The sequence below is a fragment of the Canis aureus genome, chromosome 31, assembly GCF_053574225.1.
Source record: "Canis aureus isolate CA01 chromosome 31, VMU_Caureus_v.1.0, whole genome shotgun sequence".
Taxonomy (NCBI): Eukaryota; Metazoa; Chordata; class Mammalia; order Carnivora; family Canidae; genus Canis; species Canis aureus.
In genome coordinates, this window is record NC_135641.1 from 27399328 (window position 1) to 27418662 (window position 19335).

Sequence of the window (19335 nt, forward strand, 5' to 3'; positions counted from 1 at the left end):
AGAGAGAGAGCATGAGCAGGAGCACAGAGAGAGTGAGAAAACAGACTCCATGGCTGAGCAAGGAGCTGACACAGGGCTCTATCCCAGGACCCTAGGATCATGACTTTGGCCAAAGGCAGACACTTAATCGACTGAGCCACCCAGGTGCCTCTTGAAAAACATTTCTAAATAAGGGACAAAAGTAGGAATAAGTTTTTGCCATTTATTTATTTATTATAGATGAACTCATTACAAACTTGACTCACATATAATTAGAAATATTTAAAATCACAAACAAATCAAAATCACAAACAAGTCAAAGCCATTTCAAATATTAAGTGTTAAATTATATTTTACATTTATAGAACATCCATCATAAGAATCATAACTGGATGTCTGGTTTTGTTCATGTAACAAAAGTGTAGATAAAAATATGACAAATATGTTAAGAAATATACTTACATCATGCATCTGTAGCTTGTAAACCAATTTTATTTGGTTTCATGAAAAATAAAGAAAAAATGATGCACCTGATATTTGCTCATGTGAATCTTTTGATAAACTGAAACAAGGGTAAATTTACACAAGGGTAAATTTGTGTATCCCAACTTTCTAGACAAGAAGTAAACTTATAAAAAATTATCACTGGTTGTCTAAATTCTACACTTTCCTTGAAACCTGTGTTGTAGGTTGGTTGTTGAATTCATTTGTCACACTGAAAAAGAAATTGTTTTTTTGAAATGGATAAAACAGAAGAGTTTTTTCCATTGATTCACAGGGTATTTTTCTTCCAGTTTTTCAAGATTATAGTTTAGCATCACTGCAGGTTTAAATTAATCTCATTCATTAAATGTCACCTGCATAACTGGGGCTTTCCAAGTGCCTTTATTTTCCAGATATTAGCAAGATACAAGTAGGATTTATTTTCAGATGATCAGAGAACATAGGAAATGTCATAAAAATTTAAAAATTGATGCCAGATACTAGTTTTTATGAGACGTTAAGTTGCTGTGCCCGCAAAGAACTTGACTCTTTAGTCCACTTAACATCCAAAAGCCTAATTAATGTTTCCTGGATAAAGAAAGAACTGCTAAACTCTAAAGGCTGAAGATTGGTCTGACCATATATATCATACAAAAGAGATGCAAATCGACATAATTATGGCTAAGACCTAGGAGAAGAAAATCCATGACTAGAAAATGTTACACACAATATAAAGGTATTCATCACAATCAAAAGTATTTAGTTTTTATTTCTCATTTTACATTAATAAAATATTAACTGTGGTTTACTGGAATGGCATGGCAAAACCATAATAGAACATACTCAGGTGAGAGAAATTACCAGTTTCTCAAACATCAAAAAATAATTTTTTATACATAATGCAAATGAATATCAAATTCTGTAGCTTTGGTCACAAGTAGGTGTGGCATTTTTCTGTCATCCGTGGCATATGCCAGAGCAAATTACCATCATTTATCACAAGCATGCTGTAATTTCTTTAAACAAGGCTGAGACCAAGTTTCATTTAAAAATGATTACATTTTATGAGGCTCTGTTTTATCAGCCAAATGCATCCCGTTAAGCCTGGGTGTTTCCTCATGAGACATAATATATGATAAAGCACCCAAAAATGCAAACTAAATATTTGTTGACTAATCAATTTTGTTTTACAACTTGATCATTTAGACTTTTAAATTAGTTTGCTGCTTTCTTGATTCCTAGTGTATTAAAGTAAAATCAATTTTAATTCTTTAGACTTTATTCTTAAATTTGTTATTTTAAAAAGACAAATTTTACCCACCAGGGCACAGATATTGCAATGTAAAAGGCACTTCTTTGTTACTGTCTTTTTTTGTTTATTTGTTTTGTTTTTGTTTTTGTTTGTGTTTTGTTTTTTTGTCATTTGTTTGTTTTTAGGAAATAGAACATGTTCTATCTCTTCCTAAGTCATGAAAATACTCTGGAGAATAATATTAGTTAATATCTTAGATTTTTCTTATGGATTATAAACAAAACCAGGTGGTAACAAAACTTTATTAAACAGATTACTTGCCTGCAATGACCAAAATAAAGCAAAAACCAGAGTGCAACAACGACAAAAGTCATGTCTTGGGTACAAAGAATTCCGAAGGGCACACTCATGTTCTCAGGTATTGATGGTACAACTTGACTTACTGAGGCGTGGAAAAAAGAAAAACAGGAAAGAGGCAAAGATGGTAGATTTTATCTCTAACTGACTTTTTTTTCCAAAAACACAGAGGTGCTCATCTTTAATATGTAAATTATTCAGGGAAGCATAGGATGCTTGCGGAGAACTAACATGAGCACTAAGAATATTTTTTTTATTTAGAAAAAGAGAAATCTTTGATGTTAACATTTACATTAAATTTATGCACACATTTAAAAATCAATGACTCTATTTGTTAGATGCAAGTTACTCTCACATAGTCTGAATCAACCTACAAAATGGGCTCATACCAGAAAAAGAATACTGTGATCAGAGCAGTGATTTCTTGGGTTAACTACAAATGGCTCATCTTTAAAAAAGCATGTATGTAAAGCTCACCCAATGTACCTATGGTACTATCAAAACTAAAGAGAAGGGTGAGCTGGGATGGCAGCATTGGAGTAAAGCTGGTGGACCCAGCCTCAATTTATAGAATGCTAGTGATTATCTCATCTAGCTTCTGTATTCTGCAGCCAGGAAAACTGAATCTTCACACTTGGGAAGTAGGTTTCTCAAGGACACAGCAGAAAAGTGGCTCTAAGTCTCATGAGGGTGACCACAAGGTCTAACTTGCTCACATCACTACCCCATTGCACAGCTCCTGTACATGGCAGGTGTTGTACAAATATTTTGTGCAGGCCAATGAATGAAAAAATGATTATATAAATAAGCAAATGAATGAGGGAGACAATGGCAGAGCTGGGCTAGCCTATACTTGCAGGACCAGAAGTTTGACAGCATCTGGGCAATTAGGATCATGAGTAGTTACCTAGTCCCTCAAACATGCTCTAGTTGGAGTCATGGGGGTTAAAGAGGCAATGCCAGGTGCCTATAGAAGCTGATCCACCATGGAACATTTAATTCTCTTTAATCTTTTAATTTATCCGTGGTATTGCTTATTCAGTAGAGTTACAGCTCTTTGAAGAGACTCTGTCAACTCCACCACGGCATGCTTAACTTACTGAATTGCACTACACATAACACTGCTCCCATCTACATTACGTCTTTGGGTTCGATGATGAGCAAAGACACTTGTTTCTACCTCACCCTCACTACCTGAACACTCAATAACAGGCACTTGGAACAATAATAGCGTTCACTCTAAAGGCTGAGTTTTCAGAAATGCAGGGGAGCAGGACAGGGTAAAAGTGAGAGGGGTGGAGGCTGTGAACATTTAAACTGCTTGATGAAAGAAGAAAAGCTGTTAGACTTGTTGTAATTGGAACAGCATGTGTAGGCCTCAAAGGAATACTCAGGCAATTGGAAAGTACCTTTTCAGGTACAGGGCAAAGGGAGGAAGTCAACAGCAGGTGTTGGTGTGCAAACAAGTCAAATTTAGGTGAAAGAAGGGTAGGCATGTTTCATTATGGATTCTTGGGAGCTGTTCTCTGCAGATTTAAGTGGGTAATTGAGAGTGACATTTAAAGTGGCAGGAGACAGTCTGGGCAAGAGCTTCTGTATTCCAAATAGGTTCAAGTGCAAGAGAAGTCTTTGTAAACAGAGTTTATGGCAGTCTTTTGTGATAGAAGAGGGGTCACTAAGACTGCTTAGGGACCCAGGTAAACTTCCAACCTCCCTCCTCATCTCGACAAACAAAGGCTTGTCCCTGGTGGAAGGAATGAGTTTTCACATTACAGTGAGGGCTCAGGGATGTGGAAAAGGCCATCTCTGTTTTATTGGGTGACACATCAGAAGTATAGTAAGGAGGAGTTTGCAGCCCTCCTGGAGGGTTTGAAAGTTGAGAAAGGAAGTGGAAATCTTCCCTGGGCCTGGCAGTGCTATGTGAGGGGGTTGCTCCATCACCTCCATAGTTAATTGGCAGATCCTCCCTGGGGATATTTTCATAATCAACTGCACCATCCAGAAATGAGGGAAATGTGCTGGCAGTTCTTCTGGGATGAGAAAAGAAGGCACTGTAGTTAGCTGATAAAGTGTCATCGATGGTGTTGAGGTCTTTTAACCCAAGTGTCTGAAGAACCCAGGGATCCACAGGGGGCCCAGGTTGTTCTTCACAGTTAGCAAATTCACTAGAGAGGTTTCTCTTGGCATTTTTGTGATGGGGGATCTCAGGAGGAAAATATCTTTGCTCTCTGGGTTTCCTCTTTCTCTTTCTGAATTGTCCACATGCTTTGGAGAACTCATCTGATGACAGCAATTTCTAGGGAAGTAGCATTTGAAAATATATGGTCAGATAGTCAACCAAGATAATTTTCTTTACATTGTCTGCTTAAAACTCCTCCAAATACTTACTAGTCCCCTTAATTCCTTAGAAAATGTGATTAAAATTCTATTCTCTCTCTCTCTCTCTCATGTGTGCACATGAGAGAGCGAGCGAGCAAAAGTGATTAGATTAGCTTGTTTCTAAATTAACATCTATAATGACAAGTTACTACCTAGAAACCATAACTCATGTTTTACTAATCATATAAAACTTGAAAGAAAGAAAGAATGTCTTTAAATTTTCAATTCAGAGAAGTAATTATTATAATAATGACAATAATAGCAACTATCATGTATTGAACACCTACTATATGCATAATATTCTCATTTTATAAAATCCCCTTTAGTGAGGAAACTGAGACACAGGCATATTAGCGACTTACTAAGGGTCATGCAGCCTTGATTAAATGTAAGCCATCTGAATCTAGACAGAGTAACTGATTGAAACAATATCTAACACTGCTTCTTCTTATTTCATTAACTTTCATAGTACTCTCAAGTGACATGTATTATTCTACATCTTAAACAATTGGGAAAAGAGAGAGAAACTGCTAATCAAGATAATTTACTAATTTAATAAATGTCTCTTTTTTTTTTTTTTTTTTTTTTTTACAAAATGGTGGTTGGAGTTAGGAGCCCAAGCTTGTAACTGGGAGATATGCTCCTTTTCTTAAAAAGGTGACTGGATTGTAACTAAATTACAGAGGAATCAGATATGGTACCCTTTCTTCTTTGAACTATTATTTCCAGTGAAAATGGTAAGGAACATCATCAATTTAAATTAAATTGAGTTTATTTAAATAATATCAAATAATGGAGCTTGTCTAGCAGCAAGGTAAAGATTGATGACGAAAGAAATAATGATAGCAGAAGGGCAAAAAGATAACAAAAATACAAAACCCAGAGAAAGGAAGAACAGAAAGAGACTATGGACAAGCTATTTGTCCTTGAGTCAGAAATAGTCCCTTTGAAAAGTAAGAAAAAATGTTCACTGAAAGATGATGTCATCAGCAATATATAATGGCCAATCAAAAGATCTGGGCTCTAACCCTATTCATAACATTTTAGAGCTGGGGAGATTCTTAAAGGATCTTTTAGCCTCTGCATTTACAGAGGTAGGTGAGTGAGGCTAAGTGAAAGAGCAATTTACCAAAAGCCCAGCAGATAATTAAAAGAACCGAGTGTCTTTCAGATCTGATTCCCACTGCAATGTTCCATCCATTTAACTCTGTCTTTTGATTAACCTCTGTTGTCTTAGCAATTCCCTTGACTGATTTTTGATCCTGAAGCAACTCTTTTTGTAATATATGGCTAAAATCTACAGTCTAGAAACTTCCAAGAAATGATACATAAGAAGTCTTGTGAAAGTGCCATATTGGAACGCCTGGGTGGCTCAGTGGTTGAGTGTCTGCCTTTGGCTCAGGTCATGATCCTGGGGTTCTGGGATTGAGTCCTGCATCGGGCTCCCCGCAGGGAGCCTGTGTCTCTGCCCCTCTGTGTCTCTCATGAATAAATAAATAAAATATATATTTTTAAGAAAGTGCTGTATTTCTTTCAGAAAAATCCATTTAGCCTATGAATGCCTTTGAAGCCATGCTTCAAGTACACCTTCTCTACTTTGGTCAAGTCAGTTTTACCCCAATGATCTCCATTCTCAAATCACTGCTCTGCTCTTAGGAACAGGATGGTTACATACCTTGGCCTTTTCCTCAAGACATTTAACCACAGCAGAATTCAGGTATTGTCTGAGATGATTATTCTCTTCGTGTAACCTAGCGAGTTCTTCTTCCTTCTGCACTAGAGTGTCTTGGAGCTGCGAAAAGCACACAGTGGTGAAGGCCCCTCTACTCTATTGACTTTGTAACTGTATAATCATGCCACTGATCCTTAACCTGCTTAAACTTTATTATTATTCTATTTGTTTTATGAACGCAACCTCAGGGAGCCCTCGTCCTCTCAGGCCTAAATTCAATCTACACCCACCCACCACCTCATTGTTCAGTTTTGTGCTCTGAACCTTTTATTCACTGCAAAGTATTTGAAGAGATTATATGACTTTCAAAGTTGTAACCACAAGGGAATTGGGAAGGTATGTAGGAAAATGAGCTGCGTGCAACTGTTTAAATATAGAAAAAGGTGTTTAGAAAGGTTTCACTAGACTCCTTCCTTGCATGTTAAGAAAAGATGAAAAACAAGGGTGGTGGTGGTTTGGCTTCCCTCATCCTCAGGCTAATCTGTTTGTATATCCACTAGATTAAATTACTCTCTCGGGAACAACAGCAAATAAAACATGGAAAATGAAGCAATCTTTGCAAAAATTTTATAATCATCATCCCTTCTCCAAGTGATAAGCTATGTTTATGTTTTAAAAATATTGTCACACTCAATATATCATTTGGTCTTTCCAACAGCCCTTTTTATGTTCCAACAGCATAAATATTTCAATGTCCTAGGCAAGGTAGAAAAGAAGATTCAAGAGGTCATATAACTAAGATGTGTGAAGTCAGGCCTGACTGTAAATCCTCCTAGAGGATCTTATATGTTGTTGTTGACTTTGTTGTTGCTTGTTTTTCTTTTCTTTCTTTCTTTCTTTTTTTTTTTTTTTTTTTTGTTGCTTGTTTTTCTTTGAGACATTGATCACCTGTCTTCATGTCCATCTCTGTGGACATATATCCACTTTGGTTCCAAACTGAAAGTCAACATATGAATTTAACAAGGGAAAAGAAGCAAAGTGACATTAAGGGATGAGGTTAAAAACAAACTACATGAAATGAAGTAAGTCACACTGAGAATGAAAAATACCATGTGATCTCACTCATAGGTGGAATCTAAAAAAAAAAAAAAAAAAAAAAAAAAAAAAAAAAAAAAAAGAATAAGCAAAGGGTAGGATCAGACCTATAAATACAGAGAACAAATTGATGGCTGCCAGAGGGATGAGGGTAGGAGGAGCAAGATGGGTGAAGACTAGTGGCAGATACCAACTTCTAGTTATGGAATAAATAAGTTAGGGGAGTGAAAGGTACGGCATGGAGAATAGAGTTAATGATATTGCATAGCATTGTTATGGTGACAGATGGTACCCATACTTGTGGTGAATATAGGATAACGGACAGAGCAGTTGAATCACTATATTGTGCACCTGAAACTAATGTAACGTTGAGAGTCAACTCTACTCAGATGAGGAAAAAAACAAAAAGAAAGTCAAAGGAAAAAGGAAAAAGAATAGACTGCGTGGAGCATGTCGATCCAGTCTCAATATTCTGACGATCTACACATACCTGCTTATTTCTGTAGAGCTGAGAGGAAAGCTGAGCCTCTTCCCACGAACATGAGTTAGGAACAGGGTAATTGGAGTCACTGGATGATTCTTTGTGAAAATACCAAATGGATAACTGAGAAAAGACACTTGTAGTTTTTGTGTAATACAGAGTTTACTGAAGGATTTCAGACAGTTTAGTAGATTCAATTACCTTTCTAAAAATAGCTATTGCCTTCATAGAGGAAACAACATATTTAAAGCTTTCAGAAGGGATAAACATGCTGTGAGAGACAAATGTTTATAGATTATACGCTTAAGTGGCTGACGGGGTAAATCTTTAGGAGCTAAGAGGTCACATTTCTTCCTAATATATAAATTCCTGCCAGCAAAATTTATAAGAATGGGCCCATCTGCACTACAAATTCACTCAAATATGTATTGATCCTTCCCCTCCTTGGCATAGCATTGCAATTCCACCGTGTTTTCCAAATTTCTATCTTATCTTCTAAGGTGCAGTGCTCGATAACATGGTGTTTGGCTCCAGAATCGAATGCTATTCTTGATGCTACCATTTTTTCCCCAGATGAAAATCTCTGCCTGTTTGCTTGCCAGTTAAAGCTCACGGCGAGTGTTCAGAATTATAAGTGGTAGCGCTTCCTACTTTAAAATAATCTGGGCTTTGCCTCTCTGAAGACCTTGATGACAATCTCAAAACTGTACCCTGAACTCATGTAGTTCAAATGCCATCATTTGTATGTCTTTTATGCTTTTGTGAAGAGTTTTCTTCTCCATAGTTGATAGCAAACTCTACCTGCAAGTAAAACCCATGCTTGGACATGCTATATTGGTTTAGTTTTATTTTATTTTCTTCATCTAGTACAGTCTGACTCTTGCCCTTCTTTACAGAAACTGACATATTACTGAAATATTTTTGACTAAAGTAGAATGATGGATCAGGAGACAGGCATCAAATTCTATACAGTTTGGTTTCATATTCTTGGACTTTCTGTCTTCTCTACTGCTTGTGGTAGAAAGCTACAACTGAGCAACTCTCTTCCTGACACTTAAGTGTGTTTCAATATTTCTGAGCTTTTTGTTTATTTCTTCTTAAATTCATACACACACACACACACACACTCACACTAATGTGGCAGGATGAGGAGTACAGATACTTAATTCTGAAGTGTCGACCAGTTTTTCTAGAAACCAGAGTGTTAGCTGTGAATTCCTTTAATATTTAGAAATACTGTTTACTCAACCCCAGGTGAAAATTGATACGCAATTTCCCATCACAAAGTTATTTTTCCCTCCAAAGTTGAAGCCTTCTTTGAGCAAAAGGGAATTTTTTTTTCCCACTTATAAGACTCCACTCATAGGACTTCCTTAGGAAATAAAAGAGTCAGTTGGTCGTCTTCCTTGCTTCTCTTTTATACCCGGGGCAACTTTCCTGAACTCCAAAAGAAATGCTCCGCCTGGTATCTTGACTCCAAAAGCATCTCACTAGTGCTGTTCATAAAACTTTGACCCAACCCCAAATCCCTCAGTGGGCTGGATGTCTCCAAGAACTGTAAAGTGGGGAGACACATACTGTCCAGTGGACAAGGGGCAGAGTCCCATTCTCACTATGTGGCAAGTATAGAAAAGCAGATTAGTTCTCTTCCTCTACAGAGTTCCTGCCCATGATGCTTTGCAACCATGGGTGCTGAGAAAGGGCTTCAGACCCACCAGGAAAGCAGAAGAGCAGAACTTACCCTGTGCCTGTGGTGCTTGTTGGGGCTCTCTGTCGTCCAGGAGACCAGCAGCCCAGAAAGAGACCCAAGTCTCCGTGGAAACGTCAACACTAGATTCTGACGTTGTAGTGGAATACGGGCAATTATAGCTCTGGCCTCCTACAAAGTACTGGTCTTGGCAAGGCAGAACGGAGTTCTGTGGAAGTCAGTATGAGGGATGGGGTGGGGGTGGGGAGGGTCCCAGGGGATGGGGTGAATGGGATTTGGAGGGGACGAAGGGTGGGAGAAAGAGGCACAAATTACATGCAATGAATCAAAACCAGTACAGGTGTTACGCATAGATTAGATTCCAGATTAATTCAAGTGGCCAAAATACATAATTGCTAAAAGGGAATCAGCTCCTCGGTTTACCCAGGACTTTCCTTAGGACCTCTCGGCAAAGAACAGGCTAGTATTGGATGGACCAAATTTGTAAATATCCAGGAGTAGTTTCTGTTGCCATGACTGAGTCATCTAACAGGCTGTCCAGGATCTAAGTAAAAGGAATTCTACTTAATGATTGAGAGACATGAGAACTATTTGGCTCTTTCTAGCAAACACCTTAGTTATGTTTCTAATAACCTTGAATGACGAAGAGCCCAGAATGCTAAGGCTGAAATGGAGTGAATATGACATGTGAGAAAATCTCTTTATTTTAGCTCCTTAGTTTCTGAATTATATAAACTTGCCCCATTCCTTCCTTTCTCCTTCCTCTGGCTTTAAAGGCTGCTGGATCCTGGGGTGGTCCAAATGGTTTGGGATGGATGTACGGATATATGGATACATTCCAGAGATAACTAAGTACATTTTGCTCCTAACTCTGAGCACAGGCACATATGGTCACTCCAAGTAACCGTATATCAAAGTTGAAGTAGGTTAGTCAGCCGAGAGAGCAGGCTCTAGGTCTCTCCAGCACTAGGTCTCTATGCCCTTCCAGAGTTATCTTGCCACTACTAACTGCCTGGCATGTATTCTCCACTGTGTTCTGAGCCAGTGAACACCCTCCTGCCCCCGACTCCTCAAACTTCAAACACACACTCTTTCCAAATATCCAAGCAGGGGCAGGTATGCAGCCTTCCTGGGTTAATTTGTACAACAGCCCATTCTTAATTATTTGTCAATGTTTAATCAGGTAAAAGCCATTCATTTCAGCAGAACCCAGCTTTGGACAAACTCTTTTTGACCACTACAAGTCTTTTGCTGACTTGAGGACTTTCTTGGGCATAACATAAACAGAGCGACAGCAAATGAGAAGAAGAGAGAGAGACACAGAGAGAAAATAATAATAATAATAATTAAGTCACAATTTGTTAACATATTCCCAGTAAGTCAAGTTTCGAAAAAGTCCAGTCTTGAAGCAAGTCCAGCTTGGACAGTGCAGACCAAAGAATTTCAGCCCGAAGTTTATCAAGGACTATTTTCTTTTATTCTAAAAGCATGTTCCTAGGCTCTTTCCCTGAAGTTATTATTGAAATCAGAGCTGAACTATTATGCAACTGACACCTGAGAAGAAAACACATCTCAGATACCCCTAGAGCAGCTCAAATCCAAGTGTCTGCAAATGTGTGCATAATCTAGGGGAAGAAGTGCTCAGGAAAGTGAGTGCTGGTATCGATGGAAAGAAAGTTGGGAGAAAGTACAGAGTGGAAATAACACAGCGGGTGAAAGGATGAGAGAGATGGGGAGGGAGAGCGCGCGACGGGGAGAGAGGATGGGGCGCGGTGAGAGCAGGTGGGGCGGCGGCGAGGGCCCCTGGTCCTGGGCAGGTAGCAGAGAAATCTTGCGTCCAGGGTGGAAGGCATCCTAAAAGCAAAGCTCGCCAGCTCCCCTAAACGCCAGCTCCTCACTTACCATCTTGCCGGGGAAGAAGGCGCTGCAGAGGCTGAGCCCTCAGTTTTTCAGTAAAGCGGGTGGAAGCGCTCAATGGGACGGAGGGGAGGAGCCTGGGGAGGCGAGTTCTAATCTGCGGGAGCCCCGGGGGCGCTGGGGACTCCCGGCGGGCGCCGCCCCCAGGTGGTGCGAGGCCGTCAAGCCCGCGACGGGCCGCCCGAGGCGGGGGCGCGGGGAGCCCAGGTCCCGCACTCGCCGGCCGCCGCCGCCCCCGGGGCCCCGACACCTGCGGCGGCGCTCCCGGCCCCGGGCTGCGCGGCTTCGGAACAGCTGTCCGTCCCGCTGTCCGTCCCGCTGTCCGTCCCGCTGTCCGCCCCCTGTCCGTCCCGCTGTCCGCCCCCCGTCCGTCTAGCTGTCCGCCCCGCTGTCCGCCCCGCTGACCGCCCCCTGTCCGCACCCCGGTCGGCCCGCTGTCCGTCCCCCTGTCCGCCCCGCTGTCCGCCCCGCTGTCCGTCCCTCTGTCGGCCCCGCCGTCCGCCCGGCCGTCCGCTCCGCCGTCCGTCCCTCTGTCCGTCCTTCTGTCCGCCCCGCCGTCTGTCCCTCTGTCCGCCCCGCCGTCCGTCCCGCTGTCCACCCCGCTGTCCGTCCCGCTGTCCGCCCGCGGGCGGCGGGGAGTCGGGGTGGGCGGGGACCGCGCTGCCCGCCCGACGGGCGAACCCGGCTCCCCGCGCAGGGTGGGGGTGGGGGGAGCGGACGGGGCCTCGGGTCGGCGGAAAGCCCCAGCGGGGGGCCCGGGGTGAGAGCGGCGCCCGGGGGCAGGGGGGCAGGGGGGGCAGCTCCGCACCTGCTGCTGCTGCTCGCGCGGGCTTCCTGCCCCCGTGATGGGTACCAGCCCACGGAGAGATGCTGTGAAGGGACGGCCTTTCCCCCTTCTAACGCCTGAAGTGGGTGTGAGATGCGCAGGGCACCTCTTATCCATTCTAGAATGAAAGTTTCGGGGAGGGGGGAGAGCTGCTCCTGCCCATTGTGTTCTCTGCTGTCTCCCAAGTACCCGCAACAACCCCTAACCTGTCACTGTCACGGGGGCTCAAGAAAGAATTAATGAAGCTGCAAAATTAAGAACCTAAAGTGTCTCTCTCTGTCTTGGTCCTATCTCCGCAACTCCTATTATGTAGAATAAGGTATTACAATTAAGAAAAAAATATTTCCCAAAGTATTTTATCCCCCCCATCTTTTTTTTTTCCTCTTGCGTTTTATTCTCACAATTCCTATGGTGTTATAGTCCACAGGAGAAAAAGGAGTAATACCATTTTCAAAGCAGTCTGTCTACCACCACCGGCCAATTCTTGTTTCAAGGGGCAATAACCCAGGGGGCAGGTCCTCCTATTGTCCCTATTTCACAGGATGATGAATGAAGCATTGAAGAAAATGGACCAATGATTACACAGTTAGGATGTAGCAGACTTTGGATTTGAACCTCTGGCTCCAGCATCCTTGCTCCTAACTATCTGAATTCTGGTTTTGACTCATTGCACTTTATAGCAATTTATGTAATGGGCATTTTTGGACTGAATAACGTTATCTCAGGATTTGTATGTTGAATCTCCAACCCTTAATGTGACTGTATTCGCAAATAGGGCCTCACAAGAGAGAATCAAGGTTAAGAGATCATAAAGGTGATACCCTAATCTAGTAAGAAGAGGAAGAGACACCAGGAGGAGATGGTGTGCACAGAGAAAGGCCACGAGAGGGCAGGGCCAGAAGGTGGCCATTTGCAAGTCAAGGAGAGAGGCCTCAGGAGAAACTGAGAACCCTGCTGACAGCTTGGGTCTGGGACTTCCAGCCTATGGAAACGTGAGAAAATAAATTTGTTATTTGTTATTTCCAGAGCCACAGCCATCTGTCTGTGGCTCTGGAAGCCCCAGCAAACTAATCCAGGCGTGTTGCACGGATGGAGAAAACATCAGATTCTGGCTTTGCATAGTCCTTTCTCTAAACCAGTTTTGGCCTCTATTCATTTTGCATTGGATTGTACTCATTGTACTCATCATCCAAAGCACTTAGCAATGGCTAACACCCAACAAATGCTCCTGAAGTGGTCTGTGTCCGACACTAAGGAAGCAATGGAAGAGGAAGCGGAGGAAGGCACCAGATTTGGTAGATAGCTTTTCTCCCATTCCATACTGTTTGTTCACAAGCTTTTTTAAATAAATAATACCAGGTTTGGGGATCACTGCCTGGAAGACTCATGGGTTACAGGGTTACAGGACATGATTCATTTCAGTGAGTGACTACTCTCACGACGCAAAGGATGGGGACACTCTGGCAATATGACCCTGAGATGATGGGGGAAACAGATTAAAACCCGTTTGGGTTATGAGAATTGATGATCTCATTCAGGGCAAAGAAAATCCTAATTAGTTTTGTGATGAGAACCAGGGGAAGAGAAAGGACGAGATTGAGTTATATTGTTTTCGGAAATTCATAAATTGGGTATGTGAGCCTCTGGAAAATATGATTTCTTGACTCTGAAAATGGCACTACAATGGACAATTAAGCAAGCATGACATGAAACAAAAGGACATAGGCTTTGGGTCCAAATATATCTGCATACCGATTCTTGTTCTACTCTCTGAGCCTGAAACACTTGGGGCTGTATTATCATGGTCTCTAAATTCTCAGCTCCTCTGGTATATTAAGAAATATGTACCTGAGAAGCTTATTAAAAGGCTGACCACTAATGCTTGGAAACTCCAAATTCACTGCCTAAGTCATGAATAGGAGCTATTATTGGTATGTGTAGAGTGCTCTTTGAACATATATGCTGCTGTGCCTTGCCTGTTAAAAATAACTGAAAATAAAAGCTACATTTATTAAACAGATTTTTTGAAGGCTGGATATGTTTTTTAAAAGTCTTTGATGGATTTTAGCACAGAGACGTTTCACAAATCATTAGCTACTTTAGCTTAGTGGGAGTGGGAGTGTATGTGGTGTTAGAGGATCTGTAAAGTTAAACCATGAAGACCTATTGACAATTGAACATAAGTCCCAAGATAAAGCTTACCTGAAATCATAAACCAATGGAAAATTTTCCAATTCCTTAAGGTCTGACTTTAGCATATCTTTTTATTTAAGATTTACTGCTTGGGTATAAACCTTATTTTTTTGTGTGTTTGAAGGACTTTTTAAAAATGAATTAAGTAAACAATAATGTGAACTTCTTTGGCCAATTTTTATTCACAGTTTTTTTATTTTTATTTATTTATTTTTATTTATTTTTTTTAAAGAGATGTAACTTCTTTGGTGATTTTTTTTTCCTCTATAAACAATAAGATCAGTTAAAAACTGTCTTTTGTATTGTGGCTGAAGAGATGGTGTTAAAAGGGAGGTACCTAATAACAGTCCAATTGTTGAATTGGGGTACTACCTCCTGCCAGGGCAAAGAAATAGTAAAATAGAAGGTAATCTGACCTGCACACAAACCAAATCTGCAGACAGGACAGGGTAGTGTTTGATCAATGGTAGGCCAAGGAAATAAACAGATTGGCATATGGAATGTTCTTTTATTTCACCCCTGGAGGACACTTTATTTGATTACCTCATTAGTGAATACAGTAGCATATATAATAAAAGAACAATTTAAAAATTCTCTTTACAAATATAGCCTTTTCCTATAGCTTCAACAGCTGAATCTCCAGGCAATAATAAGATTGTATTTCTGCTTTCATATGCAGGGAAGGAAAAGCATAAGCCTTAGAGAAAATTCAGTTCAGTAGATGATTTACATTGGGAGACTTACCCTTGGATATTTTATTTTAGCATGTCTGGAGAATCATGACATGTTTAGTAGGTTGAGGCGTAGTTTTGAGTTTCACCCTTCTGGAATAATGTGTGGAAATCAATCATACTGATATGCGTAGAGTCTTGCCTATTACCTACCATCCACATGTCAGCTGAGCTTCTAGCAACTACACATATGCAATAACTTATACCATGGTAAAGACTGTTTCTCCATCAATAAAGGCATTTTATACAAAAGTAAGTCAACTGTTAATGCTGGCAACAGAAGAGAAAAAAAATAAGTCTAAGAAAATTATATCAGGGTATTAGCCAGAAAAGAGAAAGGCCTTGGACAAATTAAAGAGAGAAATGTTTAATTAGGGCCTAACTAGGTTTGTGCCATATAGAACTAAGAGGGGGACAAGGATGAAGATTTATGATACCACTTTATTGAGTGTTCCAGCCTGAATTTATTTCAATAGTTTTGTGACCAGCTTTAACCGTTTATTTATCGACTCATTAAGTGGTTGCTTAATTTTTCAGTTGTATTTGATTGTATCACATTAAGGCCAATCATACACTATAAAAATATTCACAGATTTGAAGATTCTCAAGTCTAAGGATGTATCTTTCAAATATTAACTAAACTATTTACATCAGAGTTGAGGGATAACTAGCAAAAGGATGCAGATTTGTATTCATTGTACAAAGAGAGGCAAGCCTACCCTGCACTCTGTAGCATTGCTTTCTTGCTTTTCTCCTAAAATGACACATGAAAGTAATATTTGTGGGCATGTTGAGATAAATAGTTGAGGCTTATCCTGGCAGTTGACAGGCTTAGAGGTTTTCATTTCTTCTAGACCCTATCAGGCCACCCTGAGGACAGGGCACCGATATCTCTCTGGGCTTTAACTCATTGTGCTGTGGTGCACTGGTAGGCAAACTGCTCTCTGATAACCTATCTGGCCAAACAGGAATAAAATAATCTCACTACTACCCTAAAAATGCATATAAAACAATGAAATTAATTTTTCATTACCACAAAGTTTAGAGATGTGGAATCCCAAACAAAAAACCAAATACAACTCTATCTCTATTCCTCATTACTCCAACCACATTAGAAAAAATGAAAATTATGATGTATAATTAATACACATCACAGATATGTCCATCCAGCTGTGATTTAAAGTATAAGGGATTTCTGGGGTGCCTAGGTGGCTCAGTTGGCTAAGCCTCCAACTCTTGGTTTTGGCTCAGGTCATGAAATCAGGGTTCTGAGATTAAGTCCTAAATTGGGCTCCATGCTCAGCCAGGAGTCTCCTTGAGATTTTTTTCTCCCTCTGCTCTTCCCAACTCCTTGTGCTCATGCTGTCTCTCTCTCTCTCTCAAATAAATAAATAAATCTTAAAAAATAAAAAAAGGAATCTCTGCTTCAGAAACATTAGTATTTTCATAAAGTAGTCTTCAGTGCCTTTATAGATCCTAAAATCCCTCTTAAAGATTTTTGATCTAGAGGTTAGTGGATGGATTGCTGATGAGGCACTAAAAACCAGAAAGGTGACTTGGCAGTGACCATGGTATCCACTTTTATCCTGAAGATAACAGAAATAAGGATGTCACTGCCTGGCTTCTTCAAAAAGCTTACTTCGGGGTGTAACTGCAAAACAGGGTAGTGGGGACTGAATTCCTTCTAGCCCTGGAAATGTCAGAGAATCTGAAATAATGTGACATCTTTCATGAACAAAAGACAGAAAAATATATTCAGGTACAAAATTTTAAGCTACAGTGAATTTATGATTCATATTTTGAAATCCAATAAATGCTACATATATAGATATAGATATATATAGATATAGATATATATAATGTTAACTTTCTTATCAACCCAATAATTTGTGACAAAATCACCTTATTTGTAGTCAAGTCAAAGAAACTTGAAGTTGGAAATAATGAAATTTGAGTGTTTCTAGACAAACTTTGTTTTGCACATTTCTTTTTCACAAAATGAAAGCATTATGCCAACCTCTAGTCGGTAGAAGCATTTATACATTCAAAAACAGTCTGAGACATTAAAGACATTCAAATTGGGAAAGAAGAAGTCAAACTCTCCCTCTTCGCCGATGACATGATACTCTACATAGAAAACCCAAAAGACTCCACCCTAGAACTCATACAGCAATTTGGCAGTGTGGCAGGATACAAAATCAATGCCCGGAAGTCAGTGGCATTTCTATACACTAACAATGAGACTGAAGAAAGAGAAATTAAGGAGTCAATCCCATTTACAATTACACCCAAAAGCATAAGATACCCAGGAATAAACCTAACTAAAGAGGTAAAGGATCTATACCCTAAAAACTATAGAACACTTCTGAAAGAAATTGAGGAAGACACAAAGAGATGGAAAAATATTCCATGCTCATGGATTGGCAGAATTAATATTGTGAAAATGTCAATGTTGCCCAGGGCAATATACACGTTTAATGCAATCCCTATCAAAATACCATGGACTTTCTTCAGAGAGTTAGAACAAATTATTTTAAGATTTGTGTGGAATCAGAAAAGACCCCGAATAGCCAGGGGAATTTTAAAAAAGAAAACCATATCTGGAGGCATCACAATGCCAGATTTTAGGTTGTACTACAAAGCTGTGGTCATCAAGACAGTGTGGTACTGGCACAAAACCAGGCACACAGATTAATGAAACAGAATAGAGAATCCCGGAGTGGACCCTCAACTTTATGGTCAACTAATATTCGATAAAGGAGGAAAGACTATCCACTGGAAGAAAGACAGTCTCTTCAATAAATGGTGCTGGGAAAATTGGACATCCACATGCAGAAGAATGAAACTAGACCACTCTCTTTCACCATACACAAAGATAAACTCAAAATGGATGAAAGATCTAAATGTGAGACAAGATTCCATCAAAATCCTAGAGGAGAACACAGGCAACACCCTTTCTGAACTCGGCCACAGTAACTTCTTGCAAGATACATCCACGAAGGCAAAAGAAACAAAAGCAAAAATGAACTATTGGGACTTCATCAAGATAAGAAGCTTTTGCACAGCAAAGGATACAGTCAACAAAACTCAAAGACAACCTACAGAATGGGAGAAGATATTTGCAAATGACCTATCAGGTTAAGGGCTAGTTTCCAAGATCTATAAAGAACTTATTAAACTCAACACCAAAGAAACAAACAATCCAATCATGAAATGGGCAAAAGACATGAACAGAAATCTCACAGAGGAAGACATAGACATGGCCAACATGCACATGAGAAAATGCTCTGCATCACTTGCCATCAGGGAAATACAAATCAAAACCACAGTGAGATACCACCTCACACCAGTGAGAATGGGGAAAATTAACAAGGCAGGAAACCACAAATGTTGGAGAGGATGCGGAGAAAAGGGAACCCTCTTACACTGTTGGTGGGAATGTGAACTGGTGCAGCCACTCTGGAAAACTGTGTGGAGGTTCCTCAAAGAGTTAAAAATAGACCTGCCCTACGACCCAGCAATTGCACTGTTGGGGATTTACCCCAAAGATACAGATGCAGTGAAACGCCGGGACACCAGCACCCCGATGTTTATAGCAGCAATGTCCACAATAGCCAAACTGTGGAAGGAGCCTCGGTGTCCATCGAAAGATGAGTGGATAAAGAAGCTGTGGTCTATGTATACAATGGAATATTCCTCAGCCATTAGAAACGACAAATACCCACCATTTGCTTCGACATGGATGGAACTGGAGGGCATTATGCTGAGTGAAATAAGTCAATTGGAAAACGACAAACATTATATGGTCTCATTCATTTGGGGAATATAAATAAATAGTGAAAGGGAAGAGAAGGGAAGGGAGAAGAAATGGGTAGGAAATATCAGAAAGGGAGACAGAACATGAAGACTCCTAACTCTGGGAAACGAACAAGGGGTGGTGGAAGGGGAGGAGGGCGGGGGGTGGCGGTGACTGGGTGATGGGCACTGAGAGGGGCACTTGATGGGATGAGCACTGGGTGTTATTCTGTATCTTGGCAAATTGAACACCAATAAAAATAAATTTATTATTAAAAAAAAACAAAAACAAACAAACAAAAAAAACAGTCTGAGAAAATACGGAGAATTGTAACTGCTTGAAATTAATAACGCGAAATGCCATTAGAATGAATACAGAGAAGTATTAAAATATGAATAGAGTACCATGCCGGCAATAAAGTAAAACTCCAAAATGTTTAGAGGGCAATCAATGGTGAACACAATTT

At 40.3% G+C, this 19335-nt stretch overlaps 1 protein-coding gene across 1 annotated transcript; it reads right to left on the reverse strand.

Moving 5' to 3' along the window:
* Positions 1–306: 306 nt before the first annotated feature.
* GMNC (geminin coiled-coil domain containing) lies at positions 307–10264 on the reverse strand. Its single transcript, XM_077879515.1, has 5 exons — positions 10147–10264; positions 9440–9592; positions 7708–7796; positions 6126–6242; positions 307–4367 (listed from the first exon to the last, which is right to left on the reverse strand). The coding sequence occupies exons 1-5, from the start codon at positions 10262–10264 to the stop codon at positions 3747–3749; spliced, it is 1098 nt and encodes a 365-aa protein (XP_077735641.1). The 3' UTR covers positions 307–3746.
* Positions 10265–19335: the final 9071 nt, after the last annotated feature.